Source organism: Marmota flaviventris, chromosome 18, assembly GCF_047511675.1.
Source record: "Marmota flaviventris isolate mMarFla1 chromosome 18, mMarFla1.hap1, whole genome shotgun sequence".
NCBI lineage: Eukaryota > Metazoa > Chordata > Mammalia > Rodentia > Sciuridae > Marmota > Marmota flaviventris.
This window is the reverse complement of record NC_092515.1, coordinates 52,458,709-52,478,945: the sequence shown is the minus strand read 5'-3', so window position 1 is coordinate 52,478,945 and position 20,237 is coordinate 52,458,709. Positions and strand designations below refer to the sequence as shown.

The 20,237-nt window shown below is 52.8% G+C and overlaps 1 protein-coding gene and 2 pseudogenes across 1 annotated transcript; 1 reads left to right on the top strand and 2 right to left on the bottom strand.

Annotated features, from left to right (window-relative positions):
• Nucleotides 1-1,721: 1,721 nt before the first annotated feature.
• On the bottom strand, nt 1,722-5,515 carry LOC114090952 (chymotrypsinogen B-like; annotated as a pseudogene).
• Nucleotides 5,516-9,799: 4,284 nt separating this feature from the next.
• On the top strand, nt 9,800-14,049 carry LOC114090883 (chymotrypsinogen B). Its single transcript, XM_071604525.1, has 7 exons — nt 9,800-9,851; nt 11,114-11,217; nt 11,308-11,387; nt 11,485-11,563; nt 11,778-11,958; nt 12,743-12,876; nt 13,888-14,049. Exons 1-7 carry the CDS (start codon nt 9,800-9,802, stop codon nt 14,047-14,049), a joined length of 792 nt encoding a protein of 263 aa, XP_071460626.1.
• A 4,752-nt stretch (nt 14,050-18,801) lies between these two features.
• On the bottom strand, nt 18,802-19,943 carry LOC139702710 (developmental pluripotency-associated protein 2 pseudogene; annotated as a pseudogene).
• Between the last annotated feature and the right edge of the window lie 294 nt (nt 19,944-20,237).

The window sequence follows — 20,237 nt, the reverse complement described above, 5'->3', positions numbered from 1 at the left end:
AGCAGGCCAGGGTAAAGACCTGACACTTCCAGGACTCCTTGGCACCTTGTATCTAGAGCTTTGACCACTGCAGGGCACCCGCCCCTAGCCTGGCAGCCACCTTCAGGTGCCCTTGCAGAGGGGGCCCAAGAATCTGGGCATTAAGCATTAAGTTGGGGATCAGAGTTAGGAAGCTGGGTTCAGAGACCCCCACAGTGGGCAGCTGCTCTGACCTGCTCTGTTCCCCTCTGAGCTCAGAGTTCTGGGACACAGGCCTCGGTCACCCTCCCCTGAGAGTCTGCAGCAGGAATGGGTTGGGTGTCTGGAGATACAGACCCAAGACGCTGCCCACAGGGCCACAGGGCTGAGCCCAAGGAGCTCACAGGGGGCTGGAGGGATGGCTGTGGGATGGCTGGGGTGGCAGAATCCAGGGGCTGGAAGACAAATTTAGAAGATGAACAAACCAGGTGACCCCTGGCTTCTGGGGTGGGTGACTGAATAGATGGATGAAACCAAGACAAGAGAGGGGACCCAGATATGTCTACTTGAGGTTGAGGTTCCTCCAAGCACAGCTGAGACCCAATAGAGCCAAGCAAAAGTACCTAGGGGGGGCTGAGAAGGAGTGCCCAGAGGAGTGGGCAGGTGCCTGGCAGGGTATGAGAAGATGGCACAACTGGCCACCAGGGGGAACCTGGTGCCCCACAGAGGGGGGGGTGCTCAGTGGTAGAAGGACTTGCATCCCCACAGCCCATTTCCTGCTTCTGGGTGTTTGGGTCCCAGCAGGCAGGTGTGAGGGGGAGGGGGCTTCCAGGCTGCCTGGGCCTCCCACTCACCAGCTGCTACCCTCAGGGGAGGCTGAGGACCAGCCAGAGGCCTGTGATGGTGTATGGCGGGGGAGGGGGCATTATATTTACTGAGCCCACCAATCACAGCTTGCCTTGCCATCCCTCCTTATCACGGTCCTTGGGCTGATAAGGCCACTGACTCTAGCATAGGCCTGGGAAAGAGGCACCCTGGTGGGGCTGAACAGGCCAGTTCCCCAGCCGCTGGCTCCCCAGGGAGGGTCTCTGAGCATTCTGACAGGTAAGGGCCCCAATGTCCTGATGGCATGAGACGGGAGTGGAGAAGGCCTTGCAGGTTGACCAGCAGCTCCACCCATCCAGATCCCATCTTCCTTCTTCCCTTTTTCCTCTTTCTTTCTTTCTTTTCTTTCTTTCCAGGGATTGAACTCAGGGGCAGTTGACCGCTGAGCCATATCCCCAGCCCCTTTTTGTATTTTATCTAGAGACAGGGTCCCACAGAGTTGCTTAGTGCCTCGCTTTTGCTGAGGCTGGCTTTGAACTCACTATCCTCCCGGGCTATGCCTTTTTCTTTTTTCTTTTGGGTTCAAACTCACAATCCTCCTGCCTCAGCCTCCCAAATTGCTGGGATTACAGGTGCATGCCTGTCTTCCATCATCCCTCTTTTCACCCCCATTTAATTTGCCTGTGTCCTTCCTGGCCACCGCATGGGAAGCTGAAGCCCAAATGAAGAAGACTAACAAGGGACCCTCTTAAAACCCTGGTCTGACCCAGCCCAGTCCAAACCAGGGAAGGCCCAAGTTCAGGAGCAAAGTGAGGACTTGGAGTTCCCCCAGGGAGACAGACAGCACTGACATGCACTCCAGGCATTTCAGCTTTGTGGGGAGCAGGGTAAGAGGAGGCCAGAGCTGGTTCATGGATTCAGATGACCGTCAGGATCTGCTACACCCAGGACATGAGCTCTGTGACACAGGCATACTGGAGGTGGGGCGGGTACTGCTGCCCCAAGACATGATGCCCACCAGAGTCCAGGCTCCATCCTTCTGGCAGACCAGGGGCCCCCCAGAGTCAGACTATAGGAGAGGGAGAAGGGGCTTTGATCAGGCAGTGCAGGCAGCCTGGCCCAGGGACCCCTGGACATTATTCCTAGAGGCCAGTCCAGGGCCTGACACCAGTAGATGTTCAGCACATGCTCACTGGGTAGATGGATAATGGAAGAGTCAGCAGATCCTTGGGTGGTTTGTGCCCCTGAAGTCTGGGCCACCCTCAGGGTGAGGTCCCAAAATAGAAGCTCGTAAAGCTGGTTTGACTAGTGAAGAAAGTGTGGGTGGGGGTGGCTATAGGGCCACTGTAAGCAGGCAAGGGCTGCCTGAGCCTTTCTGGGCCACCATGTCCCACTGTCCAGGCTGAATACTGCACAACTTCAGGAAGTGTTGTTCTTTGGATGCCAATGGCAACTCTAAGAGTAGAGCCCTTTCCTGGCACCCTCTGCTGATGCCATCAGTGATCAGCCAAGGGTCCTGTCTCCCTGCCTATTCATGGCTGACATGTCCCTGGAGAGAGGGAAGGGTCCTGGAGAAACACCTATTTAGTGTTCCTGTTTCCTCTCTCCCTACCCAAGGCCTGGCTTTTGCGTGAACCCACCCAGGATCGGGGAGGAGAGGGTGTGGGGAGAGCCAGGAGCCTGGACTGTGCAGGGGATGATCTTGCATGGCAGCGGTGATCTTGCTGCTGAGGACTGTGCAGTTGGAATTTGAGAGGAGGGCAGGGCCACCACTGTGCAGCCTGGTTGCCTTGGTGGCCCCCAGGCACAGTGCTGCAGTCTGGTGGGCAGGATGGTGGTCAGCACCACAGCCCACAGCCCTCATTTCCCAACCAGACTGGCTTGTCACTAATGTGACTGGTCTTGCCCCAGACAATGGTGACACTCTGTGTCCCAGCAGGGAAATCGTCATCAGCGTCAGGCAGGCACACAGCAGACACAGTCTGGGAGAAGCGGGCAGGCGTGGCCAGCTTCAACAGGGTGATGTCATTGCGGACAGTCAGCAGGCTGAACTTGGGGTTCTTGAAAACCTGTGGGCGAGAACCAGACAGGTGAGGCCTGCTCAGGGTCTGCAGGTTTCCAGGAGACAGGCTTTTTCCAGTGGCCCTTCAGGACAGCAGACCCACAGGAGCCAGGAAAAAGGATTCTGGGGCCATCCCAGCCCCACCGCATTCCCTTGCTGTGCCAGCTCCCCCTGCCCCTGAGCTGGGCCCCTGCCCTGTCCAGCAGGCCTGTGTACCTTTGCGATCTTGATGACCTGGATGTTCTCCTTATTAGAGCCCTGGTCAAACTCTCCAGCCACCACCAGGTCGGATGTCCTAAGCAATGAGACATGGAGGGTTGAGGACAGGGAGTGGGCCCTGTGCCCTGCCTCACCCTGACTGGAGCTGGTAGCAGAATCCCGAGGCTGCCCAGTGCTCACTTGACTCTGCAGTGGGCAGCAGTGACCACCCAGGTCTCGCTGATGAGGGAGCCCCCGCAGAAGTGGAAGCCAGTTTTGTCCTGGTAAGGAAGAAGATAAGGGTCACTACTCCCACCTGGGCTGCAGCCTGCACCCCCAGCCTGGCCAGCACCCCAGAGTACCCCCGACATACACAGAATGCTTCTCTCACTTGCAGGGACACCTGCCAGGGCAAGAAGCCAGGGATAGCATCCTCTCTATTGATGATCCTGAACAGGTCACTCAGCACCAGGTGGATGGCAGGAACCTGCATCCTGGGGGTTAGGGTAGGGTGAGGGGAGAGGCCAAGTTTGAGACTGAGGCCACTAAGTCCCAACTTCTTTCACCCTTACCTGTGCCAGCTTCTGGGACCCAGCCTGGCTCACCCCTTTCCTCCTCTGGAAAGCCAGCCCTGACTCTCCCACCTCAGTCCTGGTATCTCCCAGGTACAACTCGGTGTGACTTGTGCTGAGCAGGGGAGGCAGAAGACTCAGACTGCCTGTCAGGGGAAGCCCAACAGGGGCAGTGAGGGAGCAGGGAGGACCAGGGAGCTGGGCTCTGTGTTTCAGCCTGGGCCCAGCATTGCCTGCTTGGTGGAAGTCAGTTTCCCCACCAGCAAAAGAAGATCTGGTGCCAGGCTCACAGGGTTGGTATGAAGATGTGTGACAAAAGTCTGGGGTGTAGCTCAGTGGTGGGGTGCTGGCCTAGCCTGCATCAGGGCCTGGGTTCCACCCCAGCACCAAAAAAAAAAAAAAAAGTTGCCTGAAGCAGCAGCAGGCAAAGGGCTTGCTCTGCTCTCAGCACATAGTAGGTGCTCAGTGAATGGAGTCTAAAAGGATAAGTTTCAGAGTTTCAAAAGGGAAGGGTTTGAAGGGGCACCAATGCCCCATACTCATTGCTGACTGCTCAGAGAAGATTTTGTCCCTCCACACCAGTCCTCCCTGTCCCCTAGACAGGGTTCAGGCCTCAGGACAGCTTTACAAATTCTGCTTCCTTTGGGGCCTCAGGCTGACTGGACATGGGGTTGGGAACAGGGCTCCCCAGCTGCCAGGTTGTGGGATAGCATCTGGGCCTGTGAGCGAGAATGTGGTCTGGTCCCACCCTCCCCATGTCCCCCCTGTAGAGCTGGGGCCAGTGAGGCTCAGAGGGGGTGGGACTCACCCTGGCTCCCAACACTGCGCGGCTCAACCAGGGGCAGGATTAAGGGTGAAGGGGACCCAGCCTTCCTGTCAGCACGGGCACCAACCAAAGGTGGGGGTCAGGGCAGGCTGTGGTGCTGAAGTTAAAGAAACGAGCGCACCTGCCTAGGGCTGCCCTTTATATCCCTGAGTGCCAGGCTGTTATCTGAGACCTTGGAGTGATAATCCCTTCCTGGGGTGTGTGCCCTGTTGGGAAGATGTAACAGAACAGGGCTGGCAGGGGTCCCTGGGATGGCAGCAGCTGCAGTCCACAGTGGAGCATGGGGCCAAGGGCCAAGGGCCAAGCCGGGGCTGAACAAGGGGACATTTGACCTGCATTCTTCCTCCTCCAGCCCTGCTCTGAGGTTGCGTTCAGAAGCCCACCATATGAGCCCCAAATTAATCTCTTGTGTTCTGGAGGACCTTGCACAAATACCTGAGTCCATTTGTTGTTCAAATACCCCTGGGTAGTATGGTCAAGAGGGGAGAGGTTTGGGGACCAGGCTTTTGCCCCCTGGTGTGGAACACAGGAGTGACTGGCCAGGGGTTGAGGACGCACCACCTGGTCTTGGGAATGGCCAGGAAGGCTCAGTGAGGGCTCTGCTGGAGGTCTGGGGTAGCCACTTGGGCTGAGTGGCTCAGAGGGACAAGCTGCCATTCACTCCGTGCAAAGTCCCCTCCTTCAGGAGTCAGTGTGCACAGGATCCTGGAGGTGGGCATGTGGCTACTTGGGGCAAGACTGAGACTATGGAGCAGCCAGGGTGCTGGGCCATCAGCTGCCCCACGAGAGCTGGCGAAGGCTGGGCTCAAGGCACCAGGCTGGGCGTGGAGGCAGCAGGTAGACCTGGCTACTGGTTTGGTTCACAGGGTAGGAACTGGGGGGGAGGGAGAAATTTGGGGTTTAGGCTGCCAGGTGTAGGGCAAGCCCCCAAAGGGCACAAGAAATGACATTGCATCGATGACCATGATGTATTTGTTCACAGTACAGGTTTTGGTGTCAGAAGCTGTGGAGCCTCAGGCAATTTACTTACCTTTTCTGATTCCTTTCTATGTGGGACAGAAGGACATGATCCATGTTGAAAGCACCAGGACCAGGCCTAACAGTCCTTGGTTTTTCTTGAGCCAACTGCGTGCTCATGCCCTTTACTCATGTTAGAAGATGGGAGAGGCATGGCCACGTGTATCCAGTGGGAAAGCAGAAGGGGAACAGGATTCAGTGTCCCCTGGCCTGTGTGCACATTGCAGTTCGCCCTGTCAGCCAGGCTGGCCAGGCCTCTCCTGGAATAGAAGAAGGAAAAGAAACCCAAATTCCTGCCTTTGGCAGACACATGGGGTGGGTCGGATCTTCAAGGAAAAGTCAATTAAAAACAAATAAGTCAAATATGCGTGGCCACCAGCTCAAAAGTTATTTTATCTTCATTGATACAAAAAGGCCAAGGCCTTTAGGACACTCTGAAAGGACACCAATTTAACAACCTAGGAGTTTCCTGAGTGGCCAAAGGACCCTGCAGGAGGTGCTGTCATTCAGAGGGAACAGCAGAGGCAGCCCCTGGTGGCGGAAGGGCTGAGACCAGGGACAGCAGCGGAGGGTTCAGCGGTTAAGGGGGCAACCGAGAAAGGGCCTGGCGGGGCCACCTGACCGGCTGCCCAGAGGGCCCAGCAGGTGGGGTGGGACCCGCGACCCGCCCCCGCCCCCGCCCGAGGGACCCGCCCCGGCCCGGCCCCGCCCCGGCCCCGCCCCTGCAGCCTCGCCCGCTGCGACACGTGGCAGTGGGAGCCTGCACCTCCGGCGCCGGCCGTGGGAACCCGCGCAGCTGCGGGGGTCGGGGTCGGGGCGCAGGTGCGGGACTCCGGCTTGGGGGACCCAGCAACCGGCCCCGCCCTGCGCTCGCGACGCCTACCCCACCCGAGACCCAGAAGCCCCGGAAAGCCAGGAGTTAGGGGCGCGTCGGAGGCTGCGCGGGGGTCCGAGGTCCGCGCCACTCCGGGACCACAGCCGGGCCAGAGGTGGCAGAGGAGGAGTCGTCCCTGGTGCCCGGGCCCTGTCGCCTCCTTCCTCCTCCTTCCTTCCTCCCACCCCGGGGTGGGAGGGCAGAATGCTGGACTGTGTCCATGGGCTCTGGAACTTCATGTGACATGGTCGTGCTCGGTCCTCCTTTCATCCTGCTCCTGTCACCACGCTTCTGAAGCTCACCCAGGGGTCCAGGGGGGCAGCAGCTTCTCCCTTTTTGTTAAGGGCGTCCCTGTGCTTGCGCTGTGGTCTGGGAAGTCACCTCTGCATCTTGATGTGGACGTCTGATGGCCTTCTTGGGAATGGGCCTCCTGCACTGGACTGTTCACTTACAAATGGCTAAGATGGCAAAGTTGCTGTTATGTGGGCTTCGCCACCATTCAAGTCATGCCACTGATTGTCCACCTTTTCCTTCAATAGCGAATAGAGGCTTTGGAACCCTTGCCCCATTCTGAGGGTCACCTTCGTGAAATTTCCCTGCAGGAGTAACAGGCCTGCCTGGCATTGGGACATTGGAGAGGACTGTGGGGCACTGGGCATGGGTCCGTTAGTACTGGCACTTCTAAAGGGCATAGAATTTGGGAACCGTTTACCCCAGAGATTAGGACGTTTCTCACAGAGCCAGTAGTTGACCCCACAATCCCCGTGTGGAGCAATTTAAGAGCGCTTCTTTGCCCAAACTCTCCCCACCAGGGTTCATCCCGCTCCAGGTGTGGTGGAGGGGAATGTTTTCTGCATGAAAGGTGCATTTTGCCCCCTCAGTCTAGCAGGTCCCACTGCAGCTCACTTGGAAGACAGTCCCCTCTCGTGCTGTGTGCAACCCCGTGTTTCCGCTGACTTCCTCTCTGCCTGCCAGCTCTCAGCATCCCCAGTGCATGTGCTGCTAAGTGGACGCCAGCTCCCACTCCCAGAGTGCCAACAGCTTCCAAAATGAATGGTCTACAACTTCCAAAATGAATGGTCTCTCCCTCCTCCACACCCAGCTAGACCACTGCCATGGCCAGTGTCCCTTGGGTCAGATGCAGTCATGTGGCAGAGCTTAGCCAATGGAATGTGGGTCCCTAAAGTGTGTCACTTTCAGGCCTGATCCAGGGGAACCTCCCAAGGAAGTACCACCATGCCCTTTCCCCTCCCCTGCTGGGTGCTAATGCACAGGGAAGACACAGGCATTGGTGGCAGAGTGCTGTCAGCTAGGGACCGTGAAAACTGTGGAGCAGAACATCAATCTCACCTCCCCTCAGGCCATGGCTCTGCCTTGGCTGTTGCTTAACAACGAACAAGCAGCCATCAGTCAATGGATGATTGATGGATCTTTAGTCTCTCAAGTTTTCAGTAAAGAGTATTTTCCTGGGTTCCACTTTTACCCTAGAATTTCTGACTCTTCCCTCCTGGTCTGGCTTGGAGCTATGCCTCTTACAGGCTCCTGGAGCGCATCCATCTCTGCTCCTGCAAATTCCTAGGGAGAAGCAATTCCCAGCTCATGGGTTGGGTCCACCAGCCCCAGGGATTTCAAGAAGCCCTACCCAGTCTGCACTACTGCCCTGTCGCATGTGGCCTCTAGTAAGCAAGGCCGGGAGAAGTTCAGTTACAGAGAGGTACTCAGGAGATCCGTGTTCTCACAGGGAATGGTGTCCACAGGTAGGGCTCTCCAAGGCATCCTGGGTTTGGGGGAAGTGCTTTGTAAAAATAGGAGGCCTTGATCTCGGATACGACTGTACCCAGCAACTTCCTTGGGTTTGGCCTTGAGTGGGTGTTGTGCTGAAGTAACAGGCCTGCCTGGCATTGGGACATTGGAGGGGTCTGTGGGGCACTGGACATGGGTCCCTTAATACTGGCACTTCCAAGACACTGGAACCTGGACACCTGACTAGAGTCTGCCTCTGAGGAGTCATATCCCAACTGTCCTTTCCATTAATAAATAATTATTATTGAAGTATATTGAAGTATTTGTATATGGCGAAGCCACAGATCAGTGTCTTAAAGTGCAGTGGCTCTAAGTGCAGCCAACACCACAAGCAAGGTACAAGCCTGGTTGTTATTCAAACCCAGCCTCTGCTGTTCCAAACCACGGTTGCATAAGGACATCACCAGGGAAGTAAGATGAGGTGGTGGCTGGCTGCAGCCCTGTGACCCCCCCTGGGGCTCCACACTTCCAGTTTGGATCCCCCAAAGGCTGGTTCAAGGCTTGTCCCCCTCCCTCGTCCTGGAGCCTTCCCAGGACAGACGTCTCCTGTTTTCAAGTTCACAGTGAGGTTAGCTCTCACAGTCGACCTAACTGGGCTGTTTGCGGCTTGCTGCTCTGGTAAAGTCCCTGGGAGAAGGAAAATACAAATGTGTGGGCCATCTACTTGGAATGAGTGACGGGGAACCCCCCCCTCAAATATTAATATTTCAATAAATAACCCAGGCCTGGGACCTGGGTTATATGAATTCCTTATGCTCAAAGTCAGGGCTGACACTGAGCCGCACCCCTGGGCTGCCCCACAGGTGGTTAGGGTGTAGAAAAGCCTGGTGTCAGTTAGGCTGGGACTGTGGGCCACACAGACACGGGCCGGGGCCTGCAGGACCCTCATGGCCTGGTTCCACTTCAACCAGATGCTAAGCATTGTGACTGGCCTCTGTGACGGAGAACACACAACTCCAAAACTGATTCAAGTTCAAATCCACACTTTGACTTTACAAAGACCAGTGACACTGTCCTGCTCGCTTGGACCAGTTTCTGCTATTCCTTCTCAGTCCTCTCCACACGGGGACTGTGGGTGGGACTGGGCACAGGTGACCCCCTAGATAATTCCGAGTGTCCATGCAACCTTTTGCTTTTCCCTGAGTGTCCACTGTTGAAACACTCTTCACCGAGAACCTGAAGTCCATGTTTATAGTCCTGGGCCAGCAGCAGGAGAGATCCTGAGGGCCTCCGGGCTACCCGGTCAGGCTTCTTTGAACCTTGTGATGGGATTGCATTTAATTAGGAGCTGGGAAGCCCACCGGTGGCACTGGGAGTGACGGAGTCCCCTGCTCTGTCAAAGTCTGCATGAGCTGGCTCTGAGGGGCTGAGCGCCTGCCTGGCACTGCCTTGCCCTCAGCGCCTGGGGTGCCGGGTGTTGCTGAGGCTCGCAGGTGGCTTTGGAATGGAGCAGCTGTCCTCTTCCCAGGGTGTTCCAGGATGAGAGCCAGGAGTGGGAAAGCTGGGCCCCCACTTATCGCCCAAGGACCCTGGATAACAGGGAGCGTGGCTCCTAGGCCTCCCTGGTTGGGCAGGGCCAGAGGGACTGGCCTCGGCTTGAGATCCTCAGCGACATAAAAGGGGCTCCAGGGCAGGCAGGCGGCACCTTCCCTGACTGAAGCACAATGGCCTCCCTGTGGCTTCTCTCCTGCTTCGCCCTCCTGGGGACCGCCTTCGGTGAGTGTTGGGACCCAGTAACCGGCCAGGCCTGGGAGGAGGCCAGGGAGGAGGTTCCTGAGCCCTTTGTGGACCCTGCAGCGGGGCCCCATTGGAGGAACCAGAGGGGCATGACCCTGAGCCAGGGCTGAGCCCCATTCCCTGTCCCCAGGAGCAGGACACAGGCACCTGCAGGGAGGAAAGGGGTCTTTTGGGACTTTCTGAGCCCTCCCACCCTGCTCAGTAGGGGAAAAGACGAACCTACACCCAACCACGGTCTGTGGCCCAGAAGGGGCTCAGCTGGGGTGCTGTGGGCGGGGTGAGGGCTGCAGACCTCCCTGACGTCCACACAGTGTTCGTATTTATCATGCTGGGCACGTGCTGAGCATTGTGTTTTCTATTAAAGAGGAAGAAAAGAGATAATAAAAAGAAAATGGCATCCACATCTCTACTGTCAGGATTTAGCAGTTCTTACCTTTTTGTAGGTTTGCTTCAGGTATTACATCTTCTTTTGTTAATTATTTTTATTTTATTTTTGGAAGGTTTTGGTTTTCTCTTGAGGCTGCCCCTAAACTGCTAGGCTCTAAGCAATCTCCTGCCTTGGCCTTCCAAGTGGCTGGGATTATAGCTGTGCACCACTTAGCTCAGCACCCTGCTAAGATGTTTTTATTTATTTCTTTGTTTTATTGAGGAATGAACCCAGGGTTGCTCTACCATTGAGCTACATGCCCAGTCCTTTTTATTTTTTGAGTCAGGGTCTTGTTAAGTTGCAGAGGCTGGCCTCAAACTTGCAATCTTCCTGCTTAAGCCTCTCAAGTAGGGGGTATGACATCCCCTACTCCCAACAATCTAACAGCAAAGCTTTGACCTGGGAAGCTGAATTGTTCTCTCCATTTAACAGCTGAGAAAACTGATTTTGGAATGCAGCCTTGACTGGTCTAAGGTCTACAGAGAAGAAGGGGGACCTAGAGGTGGAGCCCAGGCAGTCTGATGGCCCAGCCCATTTTTTCCTTCTGGCAGGGCAGGTCTGGGTGGGGACAGCCATGTCCATCTGCATCCCTGGAAGCATGACTGAGATTGGCAGCCTGTGGGTGGGGGACTCTTGAGCCAGGAGGTTGGAGGGAAGCTAGGGGAATTTTCCAGAGGAGGTGGTACTGTTCTGTGGGGTCCTGAGCTGGACTGGGGGGTTGAAGTAGGAATCAGGAATTCTGCAAAATGGGCAGTTTAGGTCAGATTGAATCCCAGCTAAAGCCCTTCACCTGGCTCCCTTATGGCCCCCTCAGGCTGCGGGGTACCTGCCATCCACCCCGTGCTGAATGGCCTGTCGAGGATCGTCAACGGAGAGGATGCTGTCCCTGGTTCCTGGCCCTGGCAGGTGTCCCTGCAGGTGAGAGGGGCACTCTGGGGTGCTGGCCGGGCTGGGGGCACAGGCTGCAGCCCAGGTGGGAGTAGTGACTCTCATCTTCTTCCTCACCAGGACAAAACCGGCTTCCACTTCTGCGGGGGCTCCCTCATCAGCGAGAACTGGGTGGTCACCGCTGCCCACTGTGGAGTCAAGTGAGCACTGGGCAGCCTTGGGATTCTGCTACCAGCAGGGTGAGGCAGGGCGCAGGGCCCACTCCCTGTCCTCAACCCTCCATGTCTCATTGCTTAGGACATCCGACCTGGTGGTGGCTGGAGAGTTTGACCAGGGCTCTAATAAGGAGAACATCCAGGTCATCAAGATCGCAAAGGTACACAGGCCTGCTGGACAGGGCAGGGGCCCAGCTCAGGTGCAGGGGAGCTGGCACAGGAAGGGAACGCGGTGGGGCTGGGATGGCCCCAGAATCCTTTTTCCTGGCTCCTGTGGGTCTGCTGTCCTGAAGGGCCACTGGAAAAAGCCTGTCTCCTGGAAACCCTCAGACCCTGAGCGCTCGCGGGCCTCACCTGTCTGGTCCTCGCCCACAGGTTTTCAAGAACCCCAAGTTCAGCCTGCTGACTGTCCGCAATGACATCACCCTGTTGAAGCTGGCCACGCCTGCCCGCTTCTCCCAGACTGTGTCTGCTGTGTGCCTGCCTGACGCTAATGACAATTTCCCTGCTGGGACACAGTGTGTCACCACCGGCTGGGGCAAGACCAAGTACAATGGTAAGTGTGACCTGCCTTTGCCCAGCAGGTGCTGTCCCTGGCATTGGGGCTGCCTGACCAGTGGGAGTCTCCAGCTGGGCCTTATCTGGCTTTTTTTTTTTTTTTTGTCTAAATCCCAACATTCGTAAATCTTCCCATTCCTTTATTAAAAATCTATAAAATGTCCAAATGAGTTAAAAATTTAAAATCGACCAAATGCAAATAAAAATGAAGGTAAAAGGGTGAAATAGTGATATGCTTGATCAGAAAGCCCCTAAACCTAGGCACAAGTAGGGAGGCCTCACAGGCCCGTGTGGGACCCACAGGGGACGTGTCCAGTGTGGGCGTCTGTCTGGCTCAGGCAGGGAGTGTCCAGTTCCCCTGTATGGCTAGGAGTTCAATGCCCAGGTCTGTTCAGAGTCCTGAGAAGGAAGCCTGGCTCACCTGCCCCGAGCCACCTCTCAGCTTATCACTCGATTTTCTCCCTCCAGAGTCCCCAGTTCTGCTGCCAGACAGAAGCGGCCAAGGAGGGGAGGAGGGAGGTGCTTCCTGGCCCTCTCTGAGAGTGGCAGGTTGCAGGTGTCCCCTTCAAGGAAGTCTACTCCTTCCCTGGGAAGGAAGAAGGGGCCCCTCATGCTGCCTGCCCACAGTGGCTGCCGAGCAGAGGCCCCAGGGCTGGACAGTTTGGACCTGACAGGCGCTGTGCCCACAGCTGATTTTAAGGATCAGGAACTTTCCTGGTCCCCCGCTCTCCGTGGCTGGTGGGGCTGAGGGTCCCTAACTCTGCCTTCTCTTGTCTCTGCAGCCAACAAGACCCCTGACAAGCTGCAGCAGGCAGTCCTGCCTCTGGTGTCCACTGCTGACTGCAAGAAGTCCTGGGGCAGCAAGATCACTGATGTGATGATCTGTGCTGGGGCCAGCGGCGTCTCCTCCTGCATGGTACGGCCACTCGGTGCTGTCCACTCCCTGACAGAGCCCAGACCTGGTTAGGCCAGGAGGGCCACAGCTCTCCTCTCTCCCCAGAGGCCTGAGCTGCCCACTCCCCTCTGCCCTTCTCTGCTTACCCTCACCTTCCCCAGTGCTCACCAGAAGGCCAGACTGATGCTAAAAGATGCCCAAGGAGGGTCCCCTGGCCAGGCCTGGTGCTGTGCTGCCCACAGGAATCCAGTCCCCACATGGGCTCTGTGAGCTGGAGGAGCCAGCTGGCTTCAGACAATGGCCAGGCTCCTCCAGGAGCAGAGCTGGACTGCCACCAGTCCAGATGTGCGCAGTTTGGTCATGATCACTGTGCCCACAAAAGTCGTTTCCCTGCCCACTCCCCGGATTCCAGTGGGCCAGGTGCTGGGTTTCTGTTCTCACAACTAAAAGGCTCAGGGGTCACTGCAGGTAAACTGGGCTAACTGGGCTGCGCAAAAGAACCACACAAGAGACATAATTACCTTTCTCTTTGGGGTCGCTGTGATGGCTCCTCTGACCTTAAGGGTCCGCAGGAAGAGAGAGAGAGTGAGCGCAGGCGCTGACCCCTTTTATTGAGGAGAAGCTATTCAAATGAGGCAAGGGGTCAGGTTTCAGGGGGCTGACTCTATCTTCATGATGTCCACTGTCAGCAGGTTGACGGACACCTGGGTAGGCCACACCTAAGGGCACAGTAAGAGGAGGGGACACACACAAGGCACTTCCATGGAAGATTCTATCCTAAACAAGGGGCAAGGGGTTATATTACAAAGGAACAGGTGAGCGTAGCTTCACCCATGGGGCTGTAGCAAGACACACCCATGCACGAGACACCGACCTTCGCACCCAAGAAGGGTGGGGAAAGCTCTGCCACATTTCTGTGACTGAGTGCCTCAGCACCCAGCCGGGAGTGTGACTCAGTCATGTACAAGGTTGGTCTCCCATAGCCAGGCACCCCTGTCAGGCTTGGAGACAAGTTCCTTCTCTCTCCTCCAGGGCGACTCTGGGGGCCCTCTGGTCTGCCAGAAGAATGGAGCCTGGACTCTGGTGGGCATCGTGTCCTGGGGCAGCGGCACCTGCTCCACCTCCACCCCTGCTGTGTATGCCCGCGTCACTGCGCTCATTCCCTGGGTTCAGGAGATCCTGGCGGCCAACTGAACCATGGTTCTGGCCATTCTCACTCCAGTGATTTCCAATAAATTGATCTAATCAGAAACACTGACCATGTGTGTCTTTCTGTGACCCAGGGGACATGGGAATGGGGTTGTCCATGTTGCCCCCCAAGGGATGGCGTTCCTGTTCCCTATCCAGTGCAGGTGTCCTGGCAACCCCTTCTCCTTAGGAAGCTGAGGTCTTTATCTCCTCCCTGCTCCAGACTCCACTGCAGGTCAGCCTCAAGCCCTGCCTCCTGGAGCCAGCTGGACCCATGGAGCTTTCTGGAAGGCTCCAGCCACTTTCTCTGCCCACAGCCTCTCCCTACCCAGTGTCCCTTCAGACCCCGGCCTCGGCACACACTGCACACACACCCTGCTGCTAGCGAGGACAGCACTGAGTGTTGGCTCTGCTGTCCTAGAGGTCTGATCGCCCTCCGCGTAACCCTTCGCACGGCTGCAGCAGAGCTGGCTCTTTCCTCAGGCGGTGGAAGGACTGGCTCTGGCTCTCTCTCTCTCTCTCTCTCTCTCTCTCTGTGAGGTTAGCCAACCGTGAAGCCCAATGCCATCAGTTCTTTAAGGAGATGCAGATTGGTGGTGTCCCTTGTCAACACTTCTCCTCATTATTACCTGGAGTATATTTCCATGAAGATACCTCCCCAGTATATCACTTAAGTCCCAGTGACACTATTCACATAGAACACACAGGGCAAAATTTTACCTTTCCCTTTACCATTTGTGTGTGTGTGTGTGTGTGTGTGTGTGTGTGTTGCTGTGAATTGAACCCAGGGCCTCACACAGGCTTGGCAGGCACCCTACCATGGAACTGTATCTGTAGTCTTTTCAAAAACTTTGAGACATGTTCTCTCTAAGTTGTCCAGAAGTCCTCAAATTTGTGATTCTCCTGCCTTGAGGTAGCTGGGGTTTCAGGTGTGCACCACGACACCTGCTCTTTATGACTTTTTTAAGCACCACTGAGTTAAAGTCTTTTATTTTTTATTTTGAGACAGGCTCTCCTTAAGTTGCTTAAGCCCTCGCTAAGTTGCTGAGGCTGACTTTGAATTTGCAATCCTCCTGCCTCAGCCTCCTGAGCCACTGGGATTACAGGAATGTGTCACCAGGTCTACTGTGTCCTTTACCAGTTTTTAAGATAGCGATTTTGTTCCCCACCCTCCTCCAACGGTGATACAATTGGTTTTGTTTTTGTATTTTAGAATCATGAACTTGGGGATCTAGACACGCTTGAGGATTGTGATCCATTGTAGTAGCCTATTGAAGCTCACAGGGTCCCTTCTTTGGCCAGCAGAGCTTCTCCAGTAGCTCTCCAGATGTTTATCGGGGTCCACAGGGTCCTTTGTTGCTGCCTCACCATGACAAGGTACCCCAGCTCCTGTCAGTGCCTGCGGTCTTTATTGTTCCTGTTTTTTTTTTAACCATTTTAACTTTTTTATTTGTTTTAATTAGTTATACGTGACAGTAGAATGCATTTATGCACTTTGACTTATCATAGATAGATGGGATATAATTTCTCATTTTTCTGAGTGCACATGTTGCAGAATCACATTGGTCATGCAGTCACATAGATACATACAGTAATAATGTCTGGTTCATTCTACTATCTTTCCTGTCCCCACATCCCCTCCCCTCCCCTCCCTTCCCTTCCCTCTACCTAATCAAAGGTAATGCTATTCTTCTCTAGCACCCCCCGCTTTTTGTGAATTAGCATCCTTTTTTAAAGGGTTTTTACAATTTTTCTTTAGATGCTTTTAAGACTGTAGATTTGGTTTCAGCAGTTTTACCATGATTTGGGGTTTTTCGTTCAATTTATCCTGCTTGGGGTTCTTGGAGACTCTTGAAATTGTGGATCAAAAAACCGTTTTGGAAATTTCTCAGCTGTCATCTTCCCAAATACTGCTTTTGCCCCTTCCCTCCATCTTCAGGAAAACGGTAGTCACACACATTGTAACAGGCTGAGTCACGGCCACCCAATGACATATGACGTCATGCCTGCTGTCTCATGAGGAAAAGGGGCCTCTGCATACGTGAATGTGTCGCAAATCTCCATGTGGGAAGCGTTTCTGGGTTATCCAAGTGGGTCCTGAGTCCGATTACAAGTGTCCCGAGAGAGCCACAGGAGATTGTACTTGGAGGACCGGAGACGCGAAGGGGTGAAGTGGAGACTGGCGTGTTGCAATCACCAGAAGCTGGAGAGGCGACAGGTGGGAGTGTGGCCCTGTTAACACCTTAACTTCAGCACAGCGGGCTTCACGACGGACTCCCAGCCCCCGGAACTGTGAGGGAACGAGTCTCTGTTGTTCGAAGCCTCTTGGTTTGGGGTCATTTGTTGTAACAATCTCAGGAAACTAACAAACCTCTGCTAGACTTTTCTCTCTCTCCCAGGTGACTCTTTTGTTGTGTTTTGTATTTTTCATTCCTATTTCAGATTGGATTTTTTTCCACTGTACTAATTTTCCCTTCGTCTCTTAAACCCAATCATTTAGCTAATAATGTTCGTTACTGTAGCTTTCTTTTTTTTTTTTTTTTTTTCTTTTTTTTAATTGCTGGAGATTGAACCCAGGGCCTTGTGCATGCAAGGCAAACACTCTACCAACTGAGCTATCTCCCCAGCCCAGTTACTGTAGCTTTCTCTTTAAAATTTCCTTTTGAGTCTTCTAAAACACTTCTGAGTTCTCTGCTGAAATTTCAGTCTTTTTGGGGGGAGGGGTTGTGGAGGTACCAGGGATTGAGTTCAGGGGTCCTTGGCCACTGAGCCACATCCTCAGCCCTATTTTGTATTTTATTTAGAGACAGGGTTTTTTTTGAGTTGCTTAGCACCTCTCCATTGCTGAGGCTGGCTTTGAACTTGTGATTCTCTTGCCTCAGCCTCCAGAGCCGCTCCAATTACAGGCATGCATCCCTGAGTTTGGCTGATACTTCAGTCTTATCCACGTGTCCTGTGGGTCTGCTTCCTTGTTGTTCTCTTGAGGTTTGCACATGCTCTGATCCACATGTAGAGCTATTTTTTTTTTTTTTAAATTGAGTTCTGGGCACTATATGATAAAACTTCTAGAGGTGATTGGGAACTCTGTATGGTTTCATCTTCCTTCACAGAGACCTCTTTATGCTTCTGAAAACCTGTGATTGGCACTAGCATCTTCAGATCAATTCTACCTCATCAGGGATTCGGGTGATATAAAATAGGAGTTTTCCTCCTAGGACCTCAGAACCACTGAAGTTCATTACTATGTCTGCAGGGCTGGGATGGAACTCAGGACCTCGTGCAAGCCAGGCCAGGCTCTGCTACTGGGCTGTGGCCCAGCCCTTCACCACCGAGCATGATGTTCTCTGTGGGGATTTATTTATTCATTTTGGTACCAGGGATTCAACCCAGGGGCACTGAACCACTGAACCACATCCCCAGTCCCCCTACCCCCTTTTTATTTATTAGGAACAGGATTATGCTAAATTGCTGGGGCTGGCTTTGAACTTGTGATCCTCCTGCCTCAGCCTCCCAAGCCACTGGGATTACAGGCTACAGGTAGGTGCCACCACATCTGGCATATTTTCTTTTTTCTTTAAATATTTTTATTAGTTACTGATGGGCCTTTATTTATTTCTATGTGGTGCTGAGAATCGAATCCAGTGCCTCACACACGCTAGGATAAGTGCTCTCCACTGAGCCACAACCCCAGCCCCCAGGGTATTTCTTTTTTAACAAGTGCCCTTTATCGTGTTAAAGAAGTTCCCTTCTATTCCTGCTTTTCTTTTTTTTTTTTTTTTTTTTTTTTTTTTTTTTTATTTTAGAGAGAGAGAATTTTAATATTTATTTTTTAGTTTTTTGGCGGACACAACATCTTTGTATGTGGTGCTGAGGATCAAACCCCGGCCGAACCCGGGCCACACGCATGCCAGTCGAGCGCGCTACCACTTGAGCCACATCCCCAGCCCTAGAGTGCTTGACTACACGTGTGAGGCCCTGGGTTGGATCCTCAGTGTCACATAAAGATAATAATTCATTATAACTAGTAATAATAGGTAGTTAATAATTAATAATAGGCTGGGCTTGGTGGCACATGCCTGTAATCACAGTGGCTCTGGAGATAGAGGCAGGAGGATCTCAAGTTCAAACTCAGCCTCAGCAATTTAACAAGGTGCTAAGCAACTCATGAGACCATGTCTCTAAGTAAAATACAAAAATAGGGCTGGGGATGTGGCTTTGTGGTTGAGTGCTCCTGAGTTCAATCCCTGGTACCCCACCCACCACCAAAATTAATAATATACCAATATTGACTCATCAATTAAGGAATGTACAACACTAATAGGACATGTTAATATTAAAGCCAGGTGAGATAATGCACACCTATATCTCAGCTACTTAGAGGAGGCTGAGACAGGATTGCAAGATCAAGGGCAGTCTCAGCAATTCAGTGAGACCCTAAGCAACCTTGGAAGAACTTGTCTCAAATTAAAAGGGCTGGGGATATGATTCAGTGGTTAAATTCCCAGCACCAAAAAATAAACAAAAAAAAGAGGCAGGGAGTTAGGGTTATAGCAGTGGTAGAGTGTCCCTGGGTTCAATCTTAGTACACACACAAAAAAATTAATATTAAAGAGAAGCATAAAAGAACTCTTTTGCTCAGTTTCCCCATAAACCTAGCAGCTCTACTTAAAAAAAAAAAAAAAAATATATATATATATATATATATATATATATATATATATATATATATTTAATACTTGAGTCTGACACAAATGATCAGGAGACACTGAAAATGAAAAGATGGTCAGAAACCAGCCCAGCATTCATCAGGCTGTGTGATGATTTACCTATGGGCTCTCCACCACTTGTCCTGGGAGGGAAGAGGAATATTTGCAAATTTATGTCCTGTTTTGGGGCCAATAGTTGGAAAGCAGAAAACTTTTTGTCTGTTTCTTCTCAATTGCCTTCAGATCAAAATAGTATTTCAACATTGCTTAAGGTGGCACCTTTTGGTCTCCCTACAGTGCATTGCTTTTTCTCTCTTGTTATAATTAATCCTTTCATCATCTTCTTATTCCTTTTTACACATTCAGGGCATAACATATTATCTTCTAGTCCCGAGGGTGGAAACATACAGGCAGGTAACAGGAAAAGGGAAATCATCCTCTTGGGAGTGTCAGGGACCCAAGTCTGACCTGCATGGAACTGCAGTCGAACCCAGCCTGCTGTTTCTGCAGAAAGAAACTGGCCATGGACCACACACCACCTGACACCAGAGGTTTGCAGCAAAAAGGCCTCCACAGAAGAAGGGATGGGACACGAATTCACAGCCTTGCGCTGATTGGCTCTGGCAGCGATCCTTGCCCAAGATGCCAATATGGACTCCTGAGCTGAATTTACCACTTCAATCATGTTAGTCTCTTCCTCTCTTTTAACCTTATTATGACTTTCCTGAAGCCCTGCTGCATTGGCCACTGCCTTCCATTTCCTGGAAACTGGCTTCAATCTGGCCTCCCGAGATGTTTCAGGAATATCATATATTTGTCCGGGATATGCATGCTTCTGTAGCCTCAAATAAACCTCTATTTTCTGGCCATCAGTACTCAAATTAAATTGTTGGCACCAGTTTCGCAAAGTATCCCGAGAAACCTTATTAATTGGAGGCAAAATGGTCGGCAAGGGAAGGGGTTGTATTTTACAATTAGGTTTTGTTTCAGGAAAGCAGACTTCCTGTTTGATTTCTGCAGTTGAAGAAACACTTGTTTCTATTGGATATTCTTGTTCCTCTGTAACTGGGACCAGTGTTAAAATCACATTTTCCTCATCGAATTGCTCCTCAAGGAAGTTCTTCTCAGTGACCCTGTCATTTGCGCCTGACATTTCCAGGAACACCGGGAGACGGCAAAGGAAGCAGGGCTCAGGACAGCTATGCTGTGTGCTCCTTCCTATTCCTGCTTTTCTAAATGCCTTTTTTATTTTATTATTATTATGAAATGATGTTGGATTTTCTCCAAGTTATTTTCTGCATCAATTGAGATGATCATGTGATTTTTTTTCCCCCTGCATTCTATTAACGTGGTATATTACACTGATTGATTTTCTCATGTTGAATCACCCTTGCATGCTTGGGATAAATTCCTCTTGGTCATAGTATATAATCTTTTTAATTTATTTTTGGATTCGGTTTGCTGGTATCTTATTGAAGATTTCTGCAT